This window comes from Somniosus microcephalus, chromosome 17 (genome assembly GCF_052327205.1).
Source record: "Somniosus microcephalus isolate GS21.2 chromosome 17, FLI_Smic_1.0, whole genome shotgun sequence".
NCBI lineage: Eukaryota > Metazoa > Chordata > Chondrichthyes > Squaliformes > Somniosidae > Somniosus > Somniosus microcephalus.
Window position 1 is genome coordinate 37,686,296 of NC_141003.1, and position 20,099 is coordinate 37,706,394.

The window sequence follows — 20,099 nt, forward strand, 5'->3', positions numbered from 1 at the left end:
AAAGTGTCTGTCCAGCACTGGATTGAGTTATTTTCAGTAAATGAGCTCGGAGTGATTTCTTCTAAATTTTATATTACAACTATTCTCTTAATCTATATTTGCTGCAATAAGACATGTCCTGAACCAATGCTTCTCACTACCCTGCTTATTGCACATTCTGGCAACATCTAAAGGAAGACTGTAACAGGAAAGGGGTTCCAATGGTTTAAGTTAATGAAATATAGACTGGTTTCATCAATGGCACCTATACAGTTAAGGAGGATAACACATCTCTTTCCATGTCCTTGTGGAAAAAACCTTTGGAATGGAGGGCTTTTTTCTTCCCCCCCCCCCCCCCCCCCCCCCACTCACTGCTATTCTTCATTGGCTTCACCATGAAAGACACATTTGGTAACTTTTATATGGACCATTACAAATTGAGGTTCCCATGCAATTTAATATTTGAGGCTGGACCAGTTTGGATGGTTTTGTTGTGGGCTAGATCCTCACTGTACATTGGTACAGTGGAATTCAGCATTGCTGCTGACAAATCTTTGGTTTACTTGATGTTTGTGGTTCATGAAAGCATCAATAACTCAGTTCCTGGAGGGAAAAGTACTGCACTCAAAGCCATGTGCCTGTAGGATGGCATGTTACCAAGCTTACTCAGTAATTTACTGATCAGGGTTTTCCTATACCTGTGCTAGCTCTCTGAGCTATCCACTTGGTCCCATTCCCCTGCCCTTTACATTTTGAAACTTTTTTATCCCACTTTCCTGATGGGACATTCCAAGTCTTTATCCTAACTTTCCCTTTAGTTCTTGATCTTAAATTTATGCCCTCTATTTACTGACTCGCCAACCATTGAAATAGTTTTTCCCTTCTTTACCTTATCAAAATCCCCCTCATAATTTTGAAGACCTCTTCAAACATCTTTGCTAACTTCTCTCTAGTGAAAAGAGCTCTAGGTTTTTTTTAGTCATTCCTCATAATTAAAACCACTCATCCTTGGTACCATCCTAGTAAATCTCTCCATAGCTGTGAGCTATTTCCTAAAGTAAGATGCATAAAACTTGAGACACTATTCTAGCTGCAGCCTAGCCAATTATTTGTATAGGTTTAGTATTCTCTCTCTTTATAAAACCAAGGATCTGATGCTATATACAGGTACCAGCCTAACTTACTCTAATAAGCCTCCAAAAGACCAACCTGTATGATGATATTCAACATCATGAATCATTTTAATCTGAGTTATTTCCTCTAATTCATAATGAAGCTTCTCGGATTGAGGGGTTTTGCATTCCAATTGTAGATGCCTCAAGCTGAAAACACTGCTGTGCTTTTGGTGATGGAGACCCTTTCAGAGCTGGAGGGAGGGGGTTTCTATTCTATTCTAGTGGTATTTTCAAAAGTCAGAAAGTTACCACTCCTCCTCCATCTGCATTATAGGAACAAACTCACAGTGATGCTGTTCCTTGGCACTGTAACTTAGAGACTGATTTTAACCACCTTGGATCTAAATGACATTTATTCACACGATAATGAGTTCAGATAATGAGGCAGAAAGTCCAATCCCTACGGGTGTGTACTCACCCGTAGGGCCAACGGAAATGCCGGTTTTAGGCATGCACTGCGCATGCGCTGGAAAGCTCTTGACAGATCCTCCGGCTGCCCTGGAGAAGGGCCTCTGCGGGGGGAGAGTTCCATTTTTTAGAGACCCTCCGCCCGCAGAAAACACTTACAATTCTTGCACCTGGTAAAAGCAGGTGCAAGGCCTGTTTTTACCAGGATAAGAGTTGAAAAAAGTTAAAAAAAATTTTTTTTTAATGTTTTCCACTGATTTATCATTTAAAAATACTTTAAAGAAAGGTAAGTTTATTTTTAGCTCCGTTAAAAACTTGAATTTAAGAAAAAAAAACTTTTGTTTAAAATTTATGTAATTTAGTCATTTTAAAAATGTGATTTTTTAAAAATGTATTTGAAGTTTTACTATGTTTTGGGGGTGATCTCCATTCATATATTTGACGGGTCTTCCTGTCAAATGTATGAATGGAGATTCCCTTCTCTGATTGGCTCCCCATGGCCCATGTGATCCCAGGGACACTGCAAACTGCCTGCACCTCTGCGATACGTGGGCCCTGCGCACCAGCAGTTTGGAGAGGCCCAGCAACAGAACTCTGCGCCTCCCGGGAGCCCTCCGGTCCAGGCGCAGATTTTTCCAGATCGCAGCCCTCCGCCCGCGAGAGGCCTGCGAACGGAATTTCTGGGCCTCTGTGTCCAGGACACAGGGAAAAGCCAACATTAGGGACTTCTCTTTAGACTTGTATCAGCTACTTACTAAGTGTCATTCTATTACCTTGCCCATAACACGTGTACATATTTAGACAATCGACTGATCGATCGGAACATCCTCTCCTGAGATCAGGAATGCAGGAGAGAAATGCAGACCTAAAAGGTGACTTAATTAAACTGATTTAATTTGGATTTTTACCAAGAAACCGCAGCTCCAACTTCCTTGTTCTAAGTGCAACAAATTCTGTCAGGCAGGCTTTCATTTAGTGTAGAAATTCTGTTCCAGTTTAACAACCCGATTCTATTTGACAATATAACTCCAGTGCTGATTACTCCTAAGATCCAGTCACATAAGGGACAGTATTCTCACAATGTTACGAGCAATCATTAGTATACAAGATGATAACTTTGTCTGGAAAAAATAGTTGTGATAATTAGATTTCTAAATTGATTGCATTTTAGGTTAACATTTTTCAACTTAACTGTATTTTGCATACCATTTTACTTTTACCCATTAATTATTTGGTCCAAAAATATATCAACAGCTTTGTTTGCTTCCCCTGCAGAGGATGGTGCTGATCTAGAGAGCATTGAGGTGGTTGCCAATGAAGTATTGAAGTTAGAATTGCCAACCACTCCTCAGCAGCTTCAGGATCTGACCAGTGACATTCGTGCCCGCGTAGAGAGTCTGTCAGATGTAGAAATGATCCTAAACCAGAGTGCAGCAGACATTGAGCGGGCCGAAGCACTGCTGGATGAGGCCAGGAGATCCAGGTGTGTCACACAATCTCTTCTTGCTTAAACTACCAACTACATCAGCTAGATGCAATTTTAGTTAAAATTAATATTTTCTACTTATTAATCCTTGAGTTCAACAACTTGTCCTCATTTTAATAGTATATATTAGCAATACTATTTTGCAGTCAGTAACTGCTGATTTCTTAAATTCAGAGTGATTACTTAATCATGAATCTTTCAGTATTGATTTCCCTCTCAATGCCTCCCATCTGTCATATAAAACCCAGTGCCCATCAGTATCCGCACCAGTTTGCTGTCACCAAAAATTAAAACCACTTGACAAATTACTAAGTATCCTGGCATGATGTTTGAGGCTCCTTATTTTAATGGCTATTACAAACCACCTGGACATAATCTGCTCCGATTAAATTAGAAGTATTACAATTGAGGCTGATCATATTAACGGGATATCTCAAACTACTTGTGTGTTACAGAATTCATGCAACGGATATTAAAGTCTCAGCTGATCGTGTAAAGGAGGCCTTGGATGAAGCTGAAAGGGCGCAGAATGCAGCAACAAAAGCCATCAAACAAGCTAATGAAGACATTGAGGGGACACAAAACCTACTGACCTCAGTACGTCACTATTTAGACAAAGACTTCAGTCGCAAGGAATGTTAAGAGTTGTAAGGTTCAGAGGTCCTTAAACCATGAAATCAGATCTCCATTCTATTACAGCCTTAACATCCACCCATCTTCATAAATGTATTGGCACTGGGACCAGGTGTCTACCCAGTCAGTATGAATATTTATTCTTCCATTGTCCTCTGCACACCAAATAATATAGCTAATTTGTAAACTGGGGAAACTCAGCAATGATTATGATTTGGCTTTGTGTATGCCACGTGACTCACTGTTTTCTTCCCTCATGTTGGCTCAAACTGCTGTCATTGATTTTTTCCCCCCGAAGACATTACTGCTAATCTGTAGGAATGGAATCTTGTATACTAAATTTCTGTTGTCTCTCTTCGCTTTTCCCCCCTCACCCGCCTCGAAAAGCAGATTACTCCTGACATACTGTTCTGTTGAAACATACAGGCCCCTGGTACATCACTCAGATCTCCATGCTTCAGGTGTGAACTTACCTGTTCAGTGAGCTGTTGTTTGACTGCGGCGGGTGCCACAGCCGAGCCAGACCTCAGCTGATGTTTCTATATGCACACTTTCTGGCAGGAGATTACAGGACCGTGATCAGGAGTATTAATCCTGGTTGGATTTAATCCTCTACAGTCCAGACATGTTGAGGGTATCTGCAGTGCCCCAGCTAAACTAGCTCACTCCACACAGACCAGAAACCTGAGATTTTCATGGTCTGTATAGCACCAAACAAGTCCTTACATTTACCCATCGAGCCATGGGAAGAATTTAGGAACCTAACTCTTGAACAAGTCTGAAATGTAAACAAGGCTAAAATATTTTTCAAAGATGGCTACAGATTAGAAACTTGAAACAAATTCACTTAATTTCTGTTCAGGGCCTTTTCTAAAATTGCATTTCGTGCCTGTCAAAATTCAATTGTACTTGTCAGGCAACCCTGATGCCTTCATCTGATGCTTGTGAATTTATAGCTGACCCCACAGCACTAAAGCATTAGGGTGCTAATGTTGTATTCGGAGAAGTCTTTGAACTGCTCTGTGCAGGTTTATGTTTCCTGATAAAATGCCAGCATCTCACCCATTGCCTACAGCTGTATTGCCACTTGTATCAACAGAATAGTCCATACTCAGCCTAAGTCAGTGCAGCCCCTGTGATTAGATCAAAGAACTGAAGCAAAGTTAACTATCACAGACTCCTAAGTGCATATTTGTTTGACAGCAGATGTACAGCGTAATCTGTTGCAATTAAAATGGTCTTTTATCTCTTGTCTCATCTTCACAGTTTTAGCATGTGTCTTTGTCTGTTTCAATAATTCAGCAGCTTGCAGACAGACACCTGTTTGTTTAAACTTATCTAAGTGAAATGTAAAACAAATGTAACTGATGGCAAAGAAAGTAGCAGCTTTAATCTAACCACCACAGAATTGACAAGTCTGTGAGTGTATTGGTATATTGAAAATTCAGTTTACTGCACTCCAATGTCATGCAACTTTGCATACATGAGAAATCTTATTATGTCCTATGGGGTTGGCAGAATTTAGTACCATTAGGTTGGTTATAGAAAGGAAGATTGATGACCTACATAATGCTAGTAGTATTAATGGCAACATAAGATGTAACTTGTCATCATGCCAATAAAGCGAATTGAATTGAATTGAATGCAGACTAGATTATATCCAGGCTCTAATCTAGATCCTTTCAGTACTGCTGATGTCTTTGTATTTACCTGAAAATTACTATTTTTTTCACATCTTTATACATTATAATTTTGTTGACAACATTGTTCCTTTCATTCTCTCTCTTAATATGCAACAGACTAAAATTCAGAGGTGAAATTTCTTCAAGAAAGAATATTCAAGGTGATCTCTAGTTCCACTGTAGTTTTAATTTGCCAATTTAAATAAATATATAGCAGCGAGAAGAATATTTGTAACTGGACATTACTGTAAATTTACACTACCCATCAAAACATCTTTGAAATAATTTTCTTGTCTCATGGAGTGATCCTGTGAGAGATCAGTGAGAAAATTACAGCATCTAATTGGCAAATCAGTAGTTTCTATTTCAAAACTAAACCGAAATCTTTACTCATCTAAAGTAAATGAAAATGTGTTGACTTAGTGCTGTATCTCCCTTGTGTTGAACTGTTACTTGTGAAGTTATTCAATAACTGAGCTTGTTTGTATACCTATACTACTTCAGTACAAATCTTTGCTTTTTTTAAAAATATATATTTTAGATTGAATCGGAGACCGTAGCATCAGAACAAAGTCTCAACAATGCTACTGTACGCTTAGCACAGATTGAAAAGGATATTGATGAACTAAAACAAAAGACCACGGACAACACAAACACTGCAGAAAACATTGGGAACACAGCAGATAAAGTAAAGCAGGCTGCAGATGAGGCCAAACAGGTAGGCATAGGATTACATTACATAGGATATACGGCACAGAAACAGGCCATTCGGCCCAACCAGTCCATGCCGGCGTTTATCTCTCGCCTCCTCCCGTCTTTCCTCATCTAAATCTATAAGCATAATCTTCTATTTCCTTCTCCCTAATCTGCTTGTCTAGCCTCCCCTTAAATGCATCTCTACTTTTCGCTTCAACCACTCCCTGTGGTAGTGAGTTCAACATTCTCACCACTCTTTGGGTAAAGAAGTTTCTTCTGAATTCCCGATTGGATTTAGAGTCATAGGCCTAGAAATTGGGTTGGGGCGCCAAAGTGGCGCAAAAGTCGGTGTAGCGCAGGATTTAGCGCAGCGATCGGAGTGATGCCGATCGCCAGAAATTCAGTTTCATTGCCCCTCGAGGGACACGGGGCGAGGCTCGAGGCGCTCAGCGTCCCTCTTAGGGCGCTGAAACTGTTTATCGCAGCGCAACGTGCCGCTGCGGCACGGCACGCTGCGGTACTGCAGGCCTTCCTCCCACTGTTAAGGGGGAGGTGCCTGCAACAGCACGATCCCCGATCGCGAGTGCCGGCAAATGAGCCCGGCACCAAGGAGAAGTGCCGGGCTCTCGGGAAACAGCCGGCAATGCTGCGGGGGGGGGGGGGGGGATTTAGGAGGCCGGGGACGGAGGTGCTGGCAGGCGGCCGCCGAAAAAGCGGCCGCCCCGCACCTCCACCTTAACTTGCGCCGCTGCCAGCACAGTAAGGCCCCGTGAACCGGGCGCGGGTAGCGAGCGGCGCAACTGTGGCGTTCACTACCAAATATCGCAAACGGGGCACAAATGGGGCGCTGCGCACACCAATGACGTCATCGGTGGCGGCGCAGTGCAAATGCCTAACGCCACCATTCGCGCCCCTACTGAATATCGCCACAGACGCAGCCAGTGGCGCTACAGCCACTGACTGCCTCTTTAGGCGCTAACAGCTGGCGCTACTCACCCAATTTCTCCCCCATAGAGTTATACAGCACAGAAAGAGGCCCATCGCGTCTGCGCCGGCCATCAAGCCCTGTCTAATTTAATCCCATTTTCCAGCATTTGGTCCGTAGCCTTGTATGCTATGGCATTTCAAGTGCTCATCCAAATGCTTCTTGAATGTTGAGGGTTCCTGCCTCTACCACCCTTTCAGGCAGTGAGTTCCAGATTCCAACCACCCTCTGGGTGAAAAAATTCTTCCTCAAATCCCCCCTAAACCTCCTGCCCCTTACCTTGAATCTATGCCCCCTTGTTATTGACCCCTCTACTAAGGGAAAAAGTTCCTTCCTATCTACCCTAACTATGCCCCTCATAATTTTGTATACCTCAATCAGGTCCCCCCTCAGCCTTCTCTGCTCCAAGGAAAACAACCCCAGCCTGTCCAGTCTTTCTTCATAGCTGAAGCGCTCCAGCCCAGGTAACATCCTGGTGAATCTCCTCTGCACCCTCTCCAAAGCAATCACACCCTTCCTATAGTGTGGCGACCAGAACTGCACACAGTATTCCAGCTGTGGCCTAACCAGCGTTTTGTACAGCTCCATCATAACCTCCCTGCTCTTATATTCTATGCCTCGGCTAATGAAGGCAAGTATCCCATATGCCTTTTTAACCACCTTATCCACCTGTTCTGCTGCCTTCAGGGATCTATGTACATGCACACCAAGGTTCCTCTGATCCTCTGTCTTTCTTAAGGTCCTACCATTCATTGTGTATTACCTTGCCTTGTTAGTCCCTCCAAAATGCATCACCTCACACTTTTCAGGGTTAAATTCCATTTGCCACTGTTCCGCCCATCTGACCAACCCATCTATATTGTCCTGCAGACTGAGGCTACCCTCCTCGCTATTTACCACCCCACCAATTTTCGTGTCATCTGCGAACTTACTGATCATACCTTTTACATTCACATCCAAATCATTAATGTAGACCACAAACAGCAAGGGACCAAGCACCGATCCCTGCGGTACCCCCCTGGACACAGGCTTCCAGTCACAAAAACAACCTTCGACCATCACCCTCTGCCTTCTGCCACTTAAGCCAGTTTTGGATCCAATGTGCCAAGGCACCCTGGATCCCATGGGCTCTTACCTTCTTGACCAGTCTCCTATGCGGGACTTTATCGAAAGCCTTACTGAAATCCAGGTATACCACATCCACTGCACTACCCTCATCCACACACCTAGTCACCCCCTCGAAAAATTCAATCAAATTGGTCAGACATGATCTTCCCTTGACAAAGCCATGCTGACTATCCCTGATTTAATCCTTGCCTCTCCAAGTGGAGACTAATTCTGTCCCTCAGAATTTTTTCCAATAATTTCCCTACCACTGATGTTAGGCTCACTGGCCTGTAATTCTCTGGTTTATCCCTACTACCCTTCTTGAATAATGGTACTACGTTAGCTGTCCTCCAGTCCTCTGGCACCTCCCCTGTGGCCAGAGAGGTTCTGAAAATTTGTGTCCGAGTCCCTGCAATCTCTTCCTTTGCCTCACACAGCAGCCTAGGATACATCTCGTCCGGGCCTGGGGATTTATCCACTTTTAAGCCTGCTAAAACCGCTAGTACCTCCTCCCTCTCGATGCTAATATGTTCAAGTATATCACAGTCCCCCTGCCCAATTTCTATGTCTACGTCGTCCTTCTCCATAGTGAACACAGATGCAAAAAATTCATTTAAAACCCCACTTACATCTTCTGGCTCCACACACACATTGCCAGTTTGGTCCCTAATGGGCCCTACTCTTTCCCTATTTATCCTCTTGCCCTTAATATACTTATAAAACACCTTAGGATTTTCCTTTTATTTTGCTCGCCTGTGTTATTTCATGGCCCCTCCTCGCTCTCCTAATTTCTTTTTTAAGTATCCCCCTGCACTTTTTATACTCCTCTAGGGCTTCCTCTGTCTTTAGTCCCTTGTATCTGCCAAAGGCCCCCCTTTTTTTCCTAATCCATTCTCGTATATCCCTTGACATCCAAGGTTCCCTGGCCTTGTTGGTCCCACCCTTGACCTTTACGGGAACATGTTGCCATTGTACTCTCTCAATTTCCTTTCTGAAAGACTTCCATTGCTCCGATGTGGATTTTCCTACAAGTAGCTGATCCCAGTCCCCTTTGGCCAGATCCTGCCTTATATTAAAATCGGCCTTCCCCCAATTTAGAACCTTTATTTCCGGTCCATCTCTGTCCTTTTCCATGACTACCTTAAATCTCACCGAATTATGGTCACTGTCACCAAAGTGCTCACCTACTAACACTTCTACCACTTGCCCGGCCACATTCCCTAGAATTAGGTCCAGTACCGCCCCCTCTCTTGTAGGACTTTCCAGATGCTGGCTCAAAAAGCTCTCCTGGATGCACTTTAAGAATTCTGCACCCTCTAAGCCTTTCACACTCTGACTATCCCAGTTAATATTGGGGAAGTTGAAATCCCCCACTATTATTACCCTATTATTTGCACAGTTCCCTGAGATTTGCCTACATATCTGTTCCTCTATCTCCCCCTGACTGGGGGCCTATAGTACACTCCCAGCAAAGTGCTTGCCCCCTTTTTGTTTTTAAGTTCTACCCATATGGCCTCATTAGAGGAACCTGTTAATATATCATCCCTCCTTACAGCAGTAATTGACTCCTTAATTAATATTGCGACACCCCCTCCTTTTACCCCCCCCCCCCCCCCCGTCTTGCCTGAAGATTCTATACCCCGGAATATTGAGCTGCCAGTCTTGCCCCTCCCTCAACCATGTCTCTGTGATAGCAACAATATCATACTCCCATGTGTTCATCAACACCTTCAGTTCATCCACCTTATTCGCAAGACTCCTTGCATTAAAATAAATGCCATCCAGCCTTGCCCTACTCCCTTGTGCCGTTACATATTTGCTCTGCCTTCCAAGCTGACTTGTTTTTTCCTCTATATTTGGCTGTACATCACCCCCTATTATAGCTCCACTCTGTATCCCATCCCCCTGCCAAGTTAGTTTAAACCCCCCCCCCCCCCCCCCAACAGTGCTAGCAAACCTCCCCGCAAGGATATTTGTCCAGTTCTGGTTCAAGTGCAACCCATCCGACTTGTACAAGTCCCACCTTCCGCAGAAGCAGACCCAGTGATCCAGGAAACTAAAACCCTCCCTCCTGCACCAACTCTTTAGCCACACATTCATCTGCTCTATCCTCCTATTCGTATACTCACTAGCACGTGGCACCGGGAGTAATCCAGAGATTACAACCTTTTGAGGTCCTGCTCTTTAATCTGCTACCTAGCTCCCTAAATTCTTGCTGCAGGACCTCATCCCTCTTCCTACCCATGTCGTTGGTCCCAATGTGAACCACGACCACTGACTGTTCACCCTCCCCCTTCAGAATGCCCTGCAGCCGTTCAGTGACATCCTTAACCCTGGCACCAGGGAGGCAACAAACCATCCTGGAGTCACGTCTACGGCCACAGAAACGCCTATCTGTTCCCCTTACGATAGAATCCCCTACCACTATTGCTCTCCGACTCTTTTTCCTCCCTTCCTGAGCAGCAGAAGCACCCCCGATGCCAGGAAGTTGGCTGCTGCTGCCTTCCCCTGGTAAGTCATCCCCCTCAACAGTATCCAAATCGCTATACCTGTTTGAGAGGGGGATGGCCACAGGGGTCCCCTGCACTACCTGCCTGCTTCTACTGCTCCGCCTGATGGTCACCCATTTCCCTTCTGCCTGTGCAGCCCTTACCTGCGGTGTGACCAACTCACTAAACGTGTTATCCACGACCCTCTCAGCATCACGAATGCTCCAAAACTCATCCATCCGCAGCTCCAGCGCCTCAATGCGGTCTGCTAGTAGCTGCAGCTGGATACATTTCCGGCACACATGGTCGTCAGGGACACCGGCAGCGTCCCTGATTTCCCACATAGCGCAGGTGGAGCATAACATACTTGGAAGTGACTATCTTATATTGATGGCCTCTAGTTATGCTTTTCCCCACAAGTGGAAACATTCTCTCTGCATCCACTCTATCAAAATTTTTCATAATTATAATGATTTAAAGATTAGGTCATCCCTCAGCCTTTTTTCAAGAGAAAAGACACCCAGCCTGTTCATCCTTTCCTGATATGTATACCCTCGCATTTCTGGTGGTATCCTTGTAAATCTTCTCTGCACCCTCTCCTGTGCACCTCTATCCTTTTTATAATATGGCTACCAGAACTGTACGCAGTACTCTAAGTGTAGTCCAACCAGGGTTCGATACAGGTTTAGCATAACTTCCCTGCTTTTCAATTCTATACCTCTAGAAATAAAACCTAGTGCTTGGTTTGCTTTTTTTATGGCCTTGCTAACCTGTGTCGCAACTTTTAGTGATTTGTATATTTGTACTCCCAAGATCCCTTTGTTCCTCTACCCCACGTAGACGCACACCCTCCAAGTGATAAGTGACCTCCCTATTCTTCCTACCAAAATGTAATCATCATCTTAGGCAGTCCCTCGGAACCGAGGATGACTTGCTTCCACATTAAAAAGGTGACTGATGAGTCCAATGCGGGACCTACAGTCTCTGTCACAGGTGGGGCAGATGGTGATTGAAGGGGCCGGTGGTGGGGTGCTTGGGTTGACGTGCGCTCCTTGCGCTGCCTGTGCCTGGCTTCCGCTTGCTCCCGGCGAAGAGACTCGAGGTGTTCGGCGCCTTCCCGGATGCTTCTCCTTCACTTTGTGCGGTCTTGGGCCAGGGATTCCCAGGTGTCGGTGGGGATGTTACACTTTTTCAAGGAGGCTTTGAGGGTGTCCTTGAAGCGTTTCCTCTGCCCACCTGGGGCTCTCTTGCCGTGCCGGAGCTCAGAGTAGAGCGCTTGTTTTGGGAGTCTCGTATCGGGCATGCGGACAATGTGGCCCATCCATCAGAGCTGATTGAGCGTGGTCAAAGCTTCGATGCTGGGGATGTTAGCCTGAGCAAGAACACTGACATTCCGCCACAGACCCAATTCACGTACAAACCGGGGTCGAGCAAGGCTGTGTCAACGCACCAAAATGTAATACCTCGGTTATCTGTGTTGAACTTCATTTGCCAATTATATGCCCATTCTGCAAGTTTATTAATGCCCTCCTGTAACTTGTTGCAGCCCTCCTCAGTATTAACTATCTCTCCACCAGCTTCCCCCCCCCCCCCCCACAAATTTGGTGTCATCTGCAAATTTAGAAATTGTGTTTTTGATTCCTAAGTGTGAATCGTTAATGTAAATTGCGAACAGCAGTGGTCCCTCACTGAATAGCTACCCTTTACTCCTACATAACTTGCACATTAAGAAAGAACTTGCATTTATATAGCACCGTAGGATGTCCCAAAGTGCTTCAAATCAGTCAGGTATGTTGGCAAAAATGGCAGCCAACTTGTGCACAGTGAGGTCCTGCAAACGAGATGAATGGCCAGTAATGTTGTGTTCAATGTTAGTTGAGGGAAAAGTGTTGGCCAGGAAACTGGATGAACTCCCTGCTCTAATCTCAATAATGCCATGGAATATTTTATGTCCACTTGAACAGCCAGACAGGACCTTGGTTTGAAGTCTCATCTGAAATACCGTACTTCTAACGGTGCTTATGTTAAATCTAGGTGAATTACCATGTAAACCAGAAAATACTTCGCCGGCCAGGAAACTTTCTATAGTGTTACATTACAACAACTTGTATTTATATAGCGCTTTTAATGTAGTAAAACATCCCAAGGCGCTGCAAAGGAGTATTAAAAGACAAATATGACACTGATCCACATGAGGATAAATTATTTTGCATTCTCCGCTAGTTACGGCAGATTATACAGGAACAATACACTACTGATACTGTATAATGTATTCCTAATGGGGAAGTGTTTCAAAATAAATCTTCACGTGTTGCACATATTGGTTGCCTAATTTTCCTTCTGAAATATTTAAATTTATCTAAACATTGCTTTGAAATATAAACATAATTATCAAACGAATAGATGCCAGTCTATTTTCAATCATTTTGGAGTAAATTAAGCATTCAATTGACCTATTCTCCCAATCTTAAATAGTTGAATAATTTTACCCTGGAGCCTTCACTTCAGGGTAAGCAATCCCAGGTTCTTCAAGCTCTTCTCATCGCCACAGGTGCCTTATGCTATCTATCAATTTGGTTGATCTTTTCTGCATTACCTCCAGTGCCTGGATATTGTTACTGGCTCAGTGGTAGCACTCTTGAATCTACATTCTTCTGACTCCGAGGCAAGTCCAACTCTGAAACTTGAGTGCATAATCTAGACTGATGCTTCAGTGCAGTACTGAGGGGAATGTGGCACTGTCAGACATGCCATCTTTCAGATGAGACATTAAACTGAGGCCCCATTTGCCCCCTCAGGTGGACGTGAAAGATCCCATGGCACTATTCAAAGAGGAGCAGGGGAGTTCTCCCAGTGCCGTTGCCAATATTTATTCCTCAACCAACATCACTCAAACAGATTATCTGGTCATGTTGCTGTTTGTGGGGCCTTGCTGTGAGAAAATTGGTTGTCCTGCTTCTCTACATCACAAGTGACTACACTTGGCTGTAAAGTGCTTTGGGATGTCCTGAGATTATGAAGGGCATTATGTAAATTCAAGTAATTTTCATTTTCTTTTCTTTCACTGTCCACTCTTTCAGGAAGACTTCTAATACTTTATACAAAACAAATAGTAAGCTCACTGTCCTCGACGTTCCTGGGTCTGCTCCTTTTTTTAAAGATTGGTTCTATGTTAGCTACTTTCTACTACTCCCATTTTGAAAACTCCTAAGTTAGTGGAAAGGATGTTACTGATTCACTGACCTCTTTACACACCCTCTTATGAAATCTATGTACAGGAAACTTTGTGCTATCTGGCACCGACGGGACCGAGCTGTTGCCATCCCATCAAAACTGCCGGACAAACCAGCGCGAGATTTTGAGCTCCGTATCTGGCAACAAACCCTGTTGCTTAGCAACAGCTTCTAAACGGTCGGCCGTACCTTGCAAGCGTCTCTGTAGCTTAGCAACAGCTTCAGCGAGACCTTGCAGAGCCTGACTGGTGGGGAAAAAAAAAGCAACGAAAAGAAAAAAAATCTAATGAAACGGCTACTGATTTTTGCCGGTGGCGCGAGCATTCCGGACAGTTAACCTCCGGATAAACCAAAGTTTCCTGTACCCTCATATATGAAATCCATGCAGTCCTGGTGACGTGTTTTCCTTTAACTTCCTCAGGTTATCACTGGCCACCCTTTCCAAAATTTCTATTTCTTTTTGTACTTCTATCCTCTGCAGAAATTCAACATCTGTGTTGCGTTTGCTCATGTTGCTGTGTGAACACAAATAAGAAATCATTTTCTCATCGGGTTAGATAGAATGGGGTGAAGGAGGCTCATATAGAGCGTAAATGCCAGCATAGACCAGTTGGGCCGAATGGTCTGTTTCTGTGCTGTAAATTCAATCATTAAAACAGGTATGTTACCATAATAAACTGTGCCATCTTGTGATATACTTGGACTGCCCATCCATTGTGGGATGTTGATATACAGAATTACATAGAATATACAGCACAGAAACAGGCTATTCAGCCCAACCAGTCCATCCACTCAAACCTACTCCCTCATCTAACTCTATCACCATAACCCTCAATTCCTTCCTTCCTCATATGCTTATCTAGCATCCCCTTAAATGAATCTGTACTATTTGCCTCAACTACTCCCTGTGGTAGCGAGTTCCACATTCTCACCACACTCTGGGTAATGAAGTTTCTTCTGAATTGCCTATTGGATTTCTTGGTGACTATCTTATATTGATGGCCTCTAGTTATGCTCGTCCCCACAAGTGGAAACATTCTCTGTGTCTACTCTCTGAAAACCTCTCATAACTTTAAAGACCTCAATTAGGTCACCCTCAGCCTTTTCTTTTTCCAAGAGAAAAGAGACCCAGCCTGTTCATCCTTTCCTGATGGGAATAACCTCGCATTTCTGGTATCATCCTTGTAAATCTTCTCATCACCCTCTCCAGTGCCTCTCTATCCTTTTTATAATATGGCGACCAGAACTGCACACAGTACTCCCAAGTGTGGTCTAGCCAAGATTCGATACAAGTTTAGTATAACGTCTCTACTTTTCAATTTTATCCCTCTAGAAATAAACCCTAGTGTTTGGTTTGCTTTTGCTATGGCCTTATTGACCTGTGTCGCAACTGAGATTTGTGTATTTGTATTCAGAGATCCCTTTGCTCCTCTACCCCATTTAGATTCTTATTTTCCAAGTAATATGTGACCTCCTTATTTTTCTTACCAAAATGTGATACTTATCGATGTTGAAATCATTTGTCAATTATATTCCCATTCTGCAAGTTTATTAATGTCGTCTTTTAATTTATTGCAGTCCTCCTCAGTATTGACTATTCCTCCCACCAACCCCCCCCAAAAAAAGTTGGTGGTGTCTGCAAATTTAGAAATTGAGTTTTTGATTCCAAAGTCTAAATTTTAAAATAAATTGAGGTGGTCCCAGCATTGATCTTGTCAGACCCCACTTCCCACCTTCTACCACTCTGAATAGCTACCCTTTACCCCTATCTTACAAGATTTTTTTTTAACCTAGGTACTCGATACTGTCCTTAAAGAAAAGTACACTATTGTAGAAGACAACGTTGTAAAAACATCTGATGCAGCTTCTGATGCTCGAAAGAAAGCAAAGATATTGCAGAATGAAGCTGAATCCTTGTTATCGGATGCAAGTCGGAAACTTGAGTTATTAAAGAGTAAGTATTGCACCGAATGTAACGTGCAGTCATTGCACGAGTCAATGCGAAGGACAGTAACAAAATGCTAAACCAAAAGGCTGCTTACATAAATATTTATGGCTTAAATTTAACTTGTATTTAGACTCAAAATCCCTGAAGTTAAATTTACTGTAAACTAATTCAAACAGAGTAAGATGGAATTCAGTCCAGCTGTCCAACATCCTTACAGTTAGAGACCTAATGCACAAGTTACCCAGCTGAGATCACAATTATCAAAATGTTTGGATTAAGTAGAACATAAGTTACCCACAACATAGAGGTATAGAATGTTATCCAGACTGGACTGGAGGTCAGGGCTGAGTGTAGAGAAAGGGGGTGGGGGGAAGCACTGAGACATTGTGGTAGGGACTGACTTCATATAGATCTTCCTCATTCACATTGTATACAGGGAGTGCACATCTGTTATTTTTCTTCTATTGTCAGCAACAGTTGATTTGGGTTAGCACATCAGGAAATGGTTTCTGTTTTTTTTTAAACAGTACATGCAAAACTATTGTTAAAAATATCTTCAAAATGTTCTGACTTGCATATATCTTTAATTTTAACCTCAGTAGATTAGTTGGAGTTCAATTCATCGATTGAGTACTCGAACTGGTAGTATACTAGCAAAATAAATTGACATCTAGTGGTTCATTGTCCGCCTCAGTTGATGGTGCCTAGATTAAAGATTTGTAGTCCTCGCATGAGATCCTTTCTGCTTTGATCTCGGCATGTCTTGGTGTCTGTTGCCAGTGATGTTCACCTGACTACTCCTGATCTTTCAGTGCTTACCTCTGCTAACATTGTTTCTGAAATGTTGGAGTTGATCATTGAGCACAGCCACTCTAGAGGCTTAATCTCCATCACCTCAGTCTTGTTGAGACTTCAGACCTCATTTGTTGGATTAATATATTTAATCAAGGTCTTTGTTGCTGTATTACCAGGCCAGAACAAGTGACCTAGTTCCAGATAGCGCTATGCGTAGATTAATTGCACCTAGATTTAAAGACCGCCTTCACATCTGATTGAGAATTCGAGCTCAGCACTATGCAGATCTTGGGATGATGGCAGCAATGACCTTGTGCTACGAGACCCCTCGAGTCACTGCAGCTCAACCATGCATGCGGTTTCCTTGGCTATTTTGATGGGCATAAATGTGAACCTATGTCCAGATGAGGAGGAGGTCTGGAGCGAGGAAAGTCCAAAAAGCTGCTCCATCTAAAGTCCATGCATTCGGTCATGGGTGTCACCCCCTCTCAAACTATGTTGATCTCTACTTTAATGTACACCTTTGATCTTTCCCCACCTCCCTAGGTGGCAAAAATGAGTAACCCCGTTGATATCCCTAGAACCCCCATCCCTCTTCTCAGTAGATATTTTTCCAGCTCTCTCAACAGTGTTAATTTACCCTGGATTAACAGAGAGTTTGTTCTACATATCCACTATCGTGTGAATTTTTTTTTTGCCTAATCCTTACTTGAAGCTTTTGAATTTTGTACTTGTATCTTTTAGTCCCATCACCATCTAGGTTAAATAGCTTAATTCAACCTAAGCTGTAGCCTTCATTTATTACTTTTTCACTTGTACGCTATTAGAGGTAAATCATTTGGTAGACGTCACAGGTAGGTCTTGCTGAAATCTGTTGAAATTAAAAAAAAAAAAAGTTTTATCAGTTTACTTCCTAGCCAGGTCAGCACCTGAAATCCCCCCTCATTTGTTCAACTTACGTTTCAGCTGAAGGCATTGCTGCCCTAACGTGCAGCGTAGACTTGATTTTCCTAGCTCTACATAGCTGTGGCAAGGAAAGCAATTGACCTTGGTGGAAGTAAACTCCTATCATTTGGAGATTTTATTTTCTATAGTCAATACCCAGCTCTTCACACAGGATCATAAAGAGTCAATCTACATGAGTATTTTAAAGACAAGTAATGCAGAAATGTGAATCAGCCTAGTAACTTATCAATTCACCTACTGACAAAATATTTTTCTACCTGAATGTTTGTCACAGAATTTGACAGTGCATTCAGTTAGAAAATCGGAATGAAATTAGTGAAGCTTGTCCCACAGTAAATGCTCCAGATTAAAGTATAAATTGAAGGGCTGCAGTCAGCAGCAGTTGATCAGCAACGTACATATGCGTTCCTGTATGAAAGATAATATGCCTGTTGAGCACTGTATAGACTCTTATCCAAAATTAAAAGCTATTAAGATGAAACAAATTAGAGCAAAGGTGAAATTGTGAGCACAATTGCACCTTCAGTTAAGATCTAAATGTAGGAGTAAAAGAAAACCAATGGAAAACACAAGCATTGAACTTGATTCATAAATGGGAGCAGCAGCGTTGATTGTACTAGAACATCTTCATTCTCTTCATAATTAAAGTATCTGATACAGAACCTACAAATGACAAGACTGCTACTGATCTAAAATCTGTGTAATCACATCTAACTGCTCAAGAATTGCAATTGTGAGCTAACATTCTGTTTTCTACAGAACTGGAAAAAAGCTACGACGACAACCAGAAAGCCTTGGAGGAAAAAGCACAAAAGTTAGTAAAACTGGAAGAGGATGTGCGTACATTACTGCAGACAATTAGCCAGAAGGTTGCTATCTATAGTACTTGTTTATAATGAGAATCATTTTACTGACACCTATACTCTTCAAGTTGCCTTACTGTCAGTATTCAATATTCTACTTGTTAAGCAAGCTGAAGAACAATCAATTCCAAGCCTAATTTTTTAAAAAGAAAACTTGCAAATTTAATGAATTGTTGTTTAAAAAAAGTGCATGTTTTACTTCTATGCACTTTGGTTTATATTTAAAATGTTTAAATACTAATGTTTATCGGACATAAAATGCAATCTACAACCATCAGCAGTATTTTTGTACTACTGTTCATTTTTAAAAGACCAAATTTAATGAAGTAAAAGAGTTCTCTGGAAAATGTAGCAAACTTTTGTAGCCAGTATTTAATACATTTATTGCAATCATACTATACATGACATGGATTTAGTAAACATTAATTGAGCAATAAATGCTGTTTTAAAAAAAAAAATACATGTCTTGGTATGTAGGAATTGCACTGTATCGCCAGATGTTCAACTGTACTCCGATTAGAAAAAATCAGTGATTGGCACGAAAGAAGCTAAGTTTTCGGAAAGCATCTTTAGCAGTGTAAGAGACAGTGAAGCTTAAAATACCAAAGGAGGACAAGGGATGTATTTACACTACTGTAGTGAAACCGCTGTACATCAACACTGCAGTTATAGTGTAAGCAAACCCTCAGGCCAGTGGTGGGGCTCAACCTGTCTCCAAAATGAATAATAAAACACACTACGAATGGTCCTGTGGATGGCTATTTTCGCCATGCCCAGGAACAGACCCAAGAGAAGGTCCTCTGACTGTTTTGAAATCAGGGCAGGCCAAGAATATTGACTTTATTCACCCATATTCCTTCATTTATCATTCATATTTGGTAATGTATAACAATAGGAAATGGTGTATGTTCTCTTGTCTGCAAACTTAAACTCAGAAACTATCTTGAGCTGATACAGGTAGAGGCTGGGTTGAGTTGACCAAGCAACTCCAAATTAGGCAAAGAATGCAATCTAAGACAGTGTAACAGCTAGAACTCAGCAGGAAAAAAACATACACCAGATTTACAGAATGTGGAATGTAAAGTGTACAAGACCATAAATGTAGAATCAATTAAAGTGTTTAAAAAGGGCGGTAGATACTTGGAAATTGGATAACAAAATGGCAGAGCAGGCTCCACGGGCTGAACAAACCTACATTTGTTCTTCTGTTCCTAGATCCAAGACTGTGATTTAAAAAAGCAAGCACTAACCTGGTGGAAGCCTGTAAGTTGGGAGTAAGAACATTTAGGCTACGTTGGCCATAAGAAACTGTGCTTTTCAAGTGTCACCACCGCTGCTCCTCTTGAAGATATGCATGTGCCTGGAATTTCTGCACCTGTTCTCCAGCAGGAGCTCGGAACCCCCCCCCCCCCCCCCGGAGAAATGGCTGAAACAGTCAATTCTCATGGGTTTCCACTGGTTACAGTAGGAGATTGGGTAGGAGAAGCTAACGTGAAAATTCTCCCATAATTTTAGGTGACTCTTCGCTTATTCCACTTGCTGTGGAGACAGCTGGTGAGAAACCACAGACTGGGAAAGAGAATAGAAAATCTGAAAGCAAAAAAAAAACAGCAGCTGAGAGAACAAAGTATGAGAGTCATTTGGGAAAAATGGA

The 20,099-nt window shown here is 42.6% G+C and overlaps 1 protein-coding gene across 1 annotated transcript in view; it reads left to right on the forward strand.

The window, feature by feature from the left end:
- lamb1a (laminin, beta 1a) overlaps nt 1-18,903 on the forward strand; it is a 102,423-nt gene extending 83,520 nt beyond the window's left edge. Inside the window, exons 29-33 of the mRNA XM_086010185.1 lie at nt 2,838-3,045; nt 3,504-3,645; nt 5,905-6,081; nt 15,668-15,827; nt 18,342-18,903. Coding sequence (XP_085866311.1) covers nt 2,838-3,045; nt 3,504-3,645; nt 5,905-6,081; nt 15,668-15,827; nt 18,342-18,478 — 824 coding nt within the window. The 3' untranslated portion in view covers nt 18,479-18,903. The remainder of the gene's footprint in view (nt 1-2,837; nt 3,046-3,503; nt 3,646-5,904; nt 6,082-15,667; nt 15,828-18,341) is intronic.
- The last annotated feature ends 1,196 nt before the right edge of the window (nt 18,904-20,099 follow it).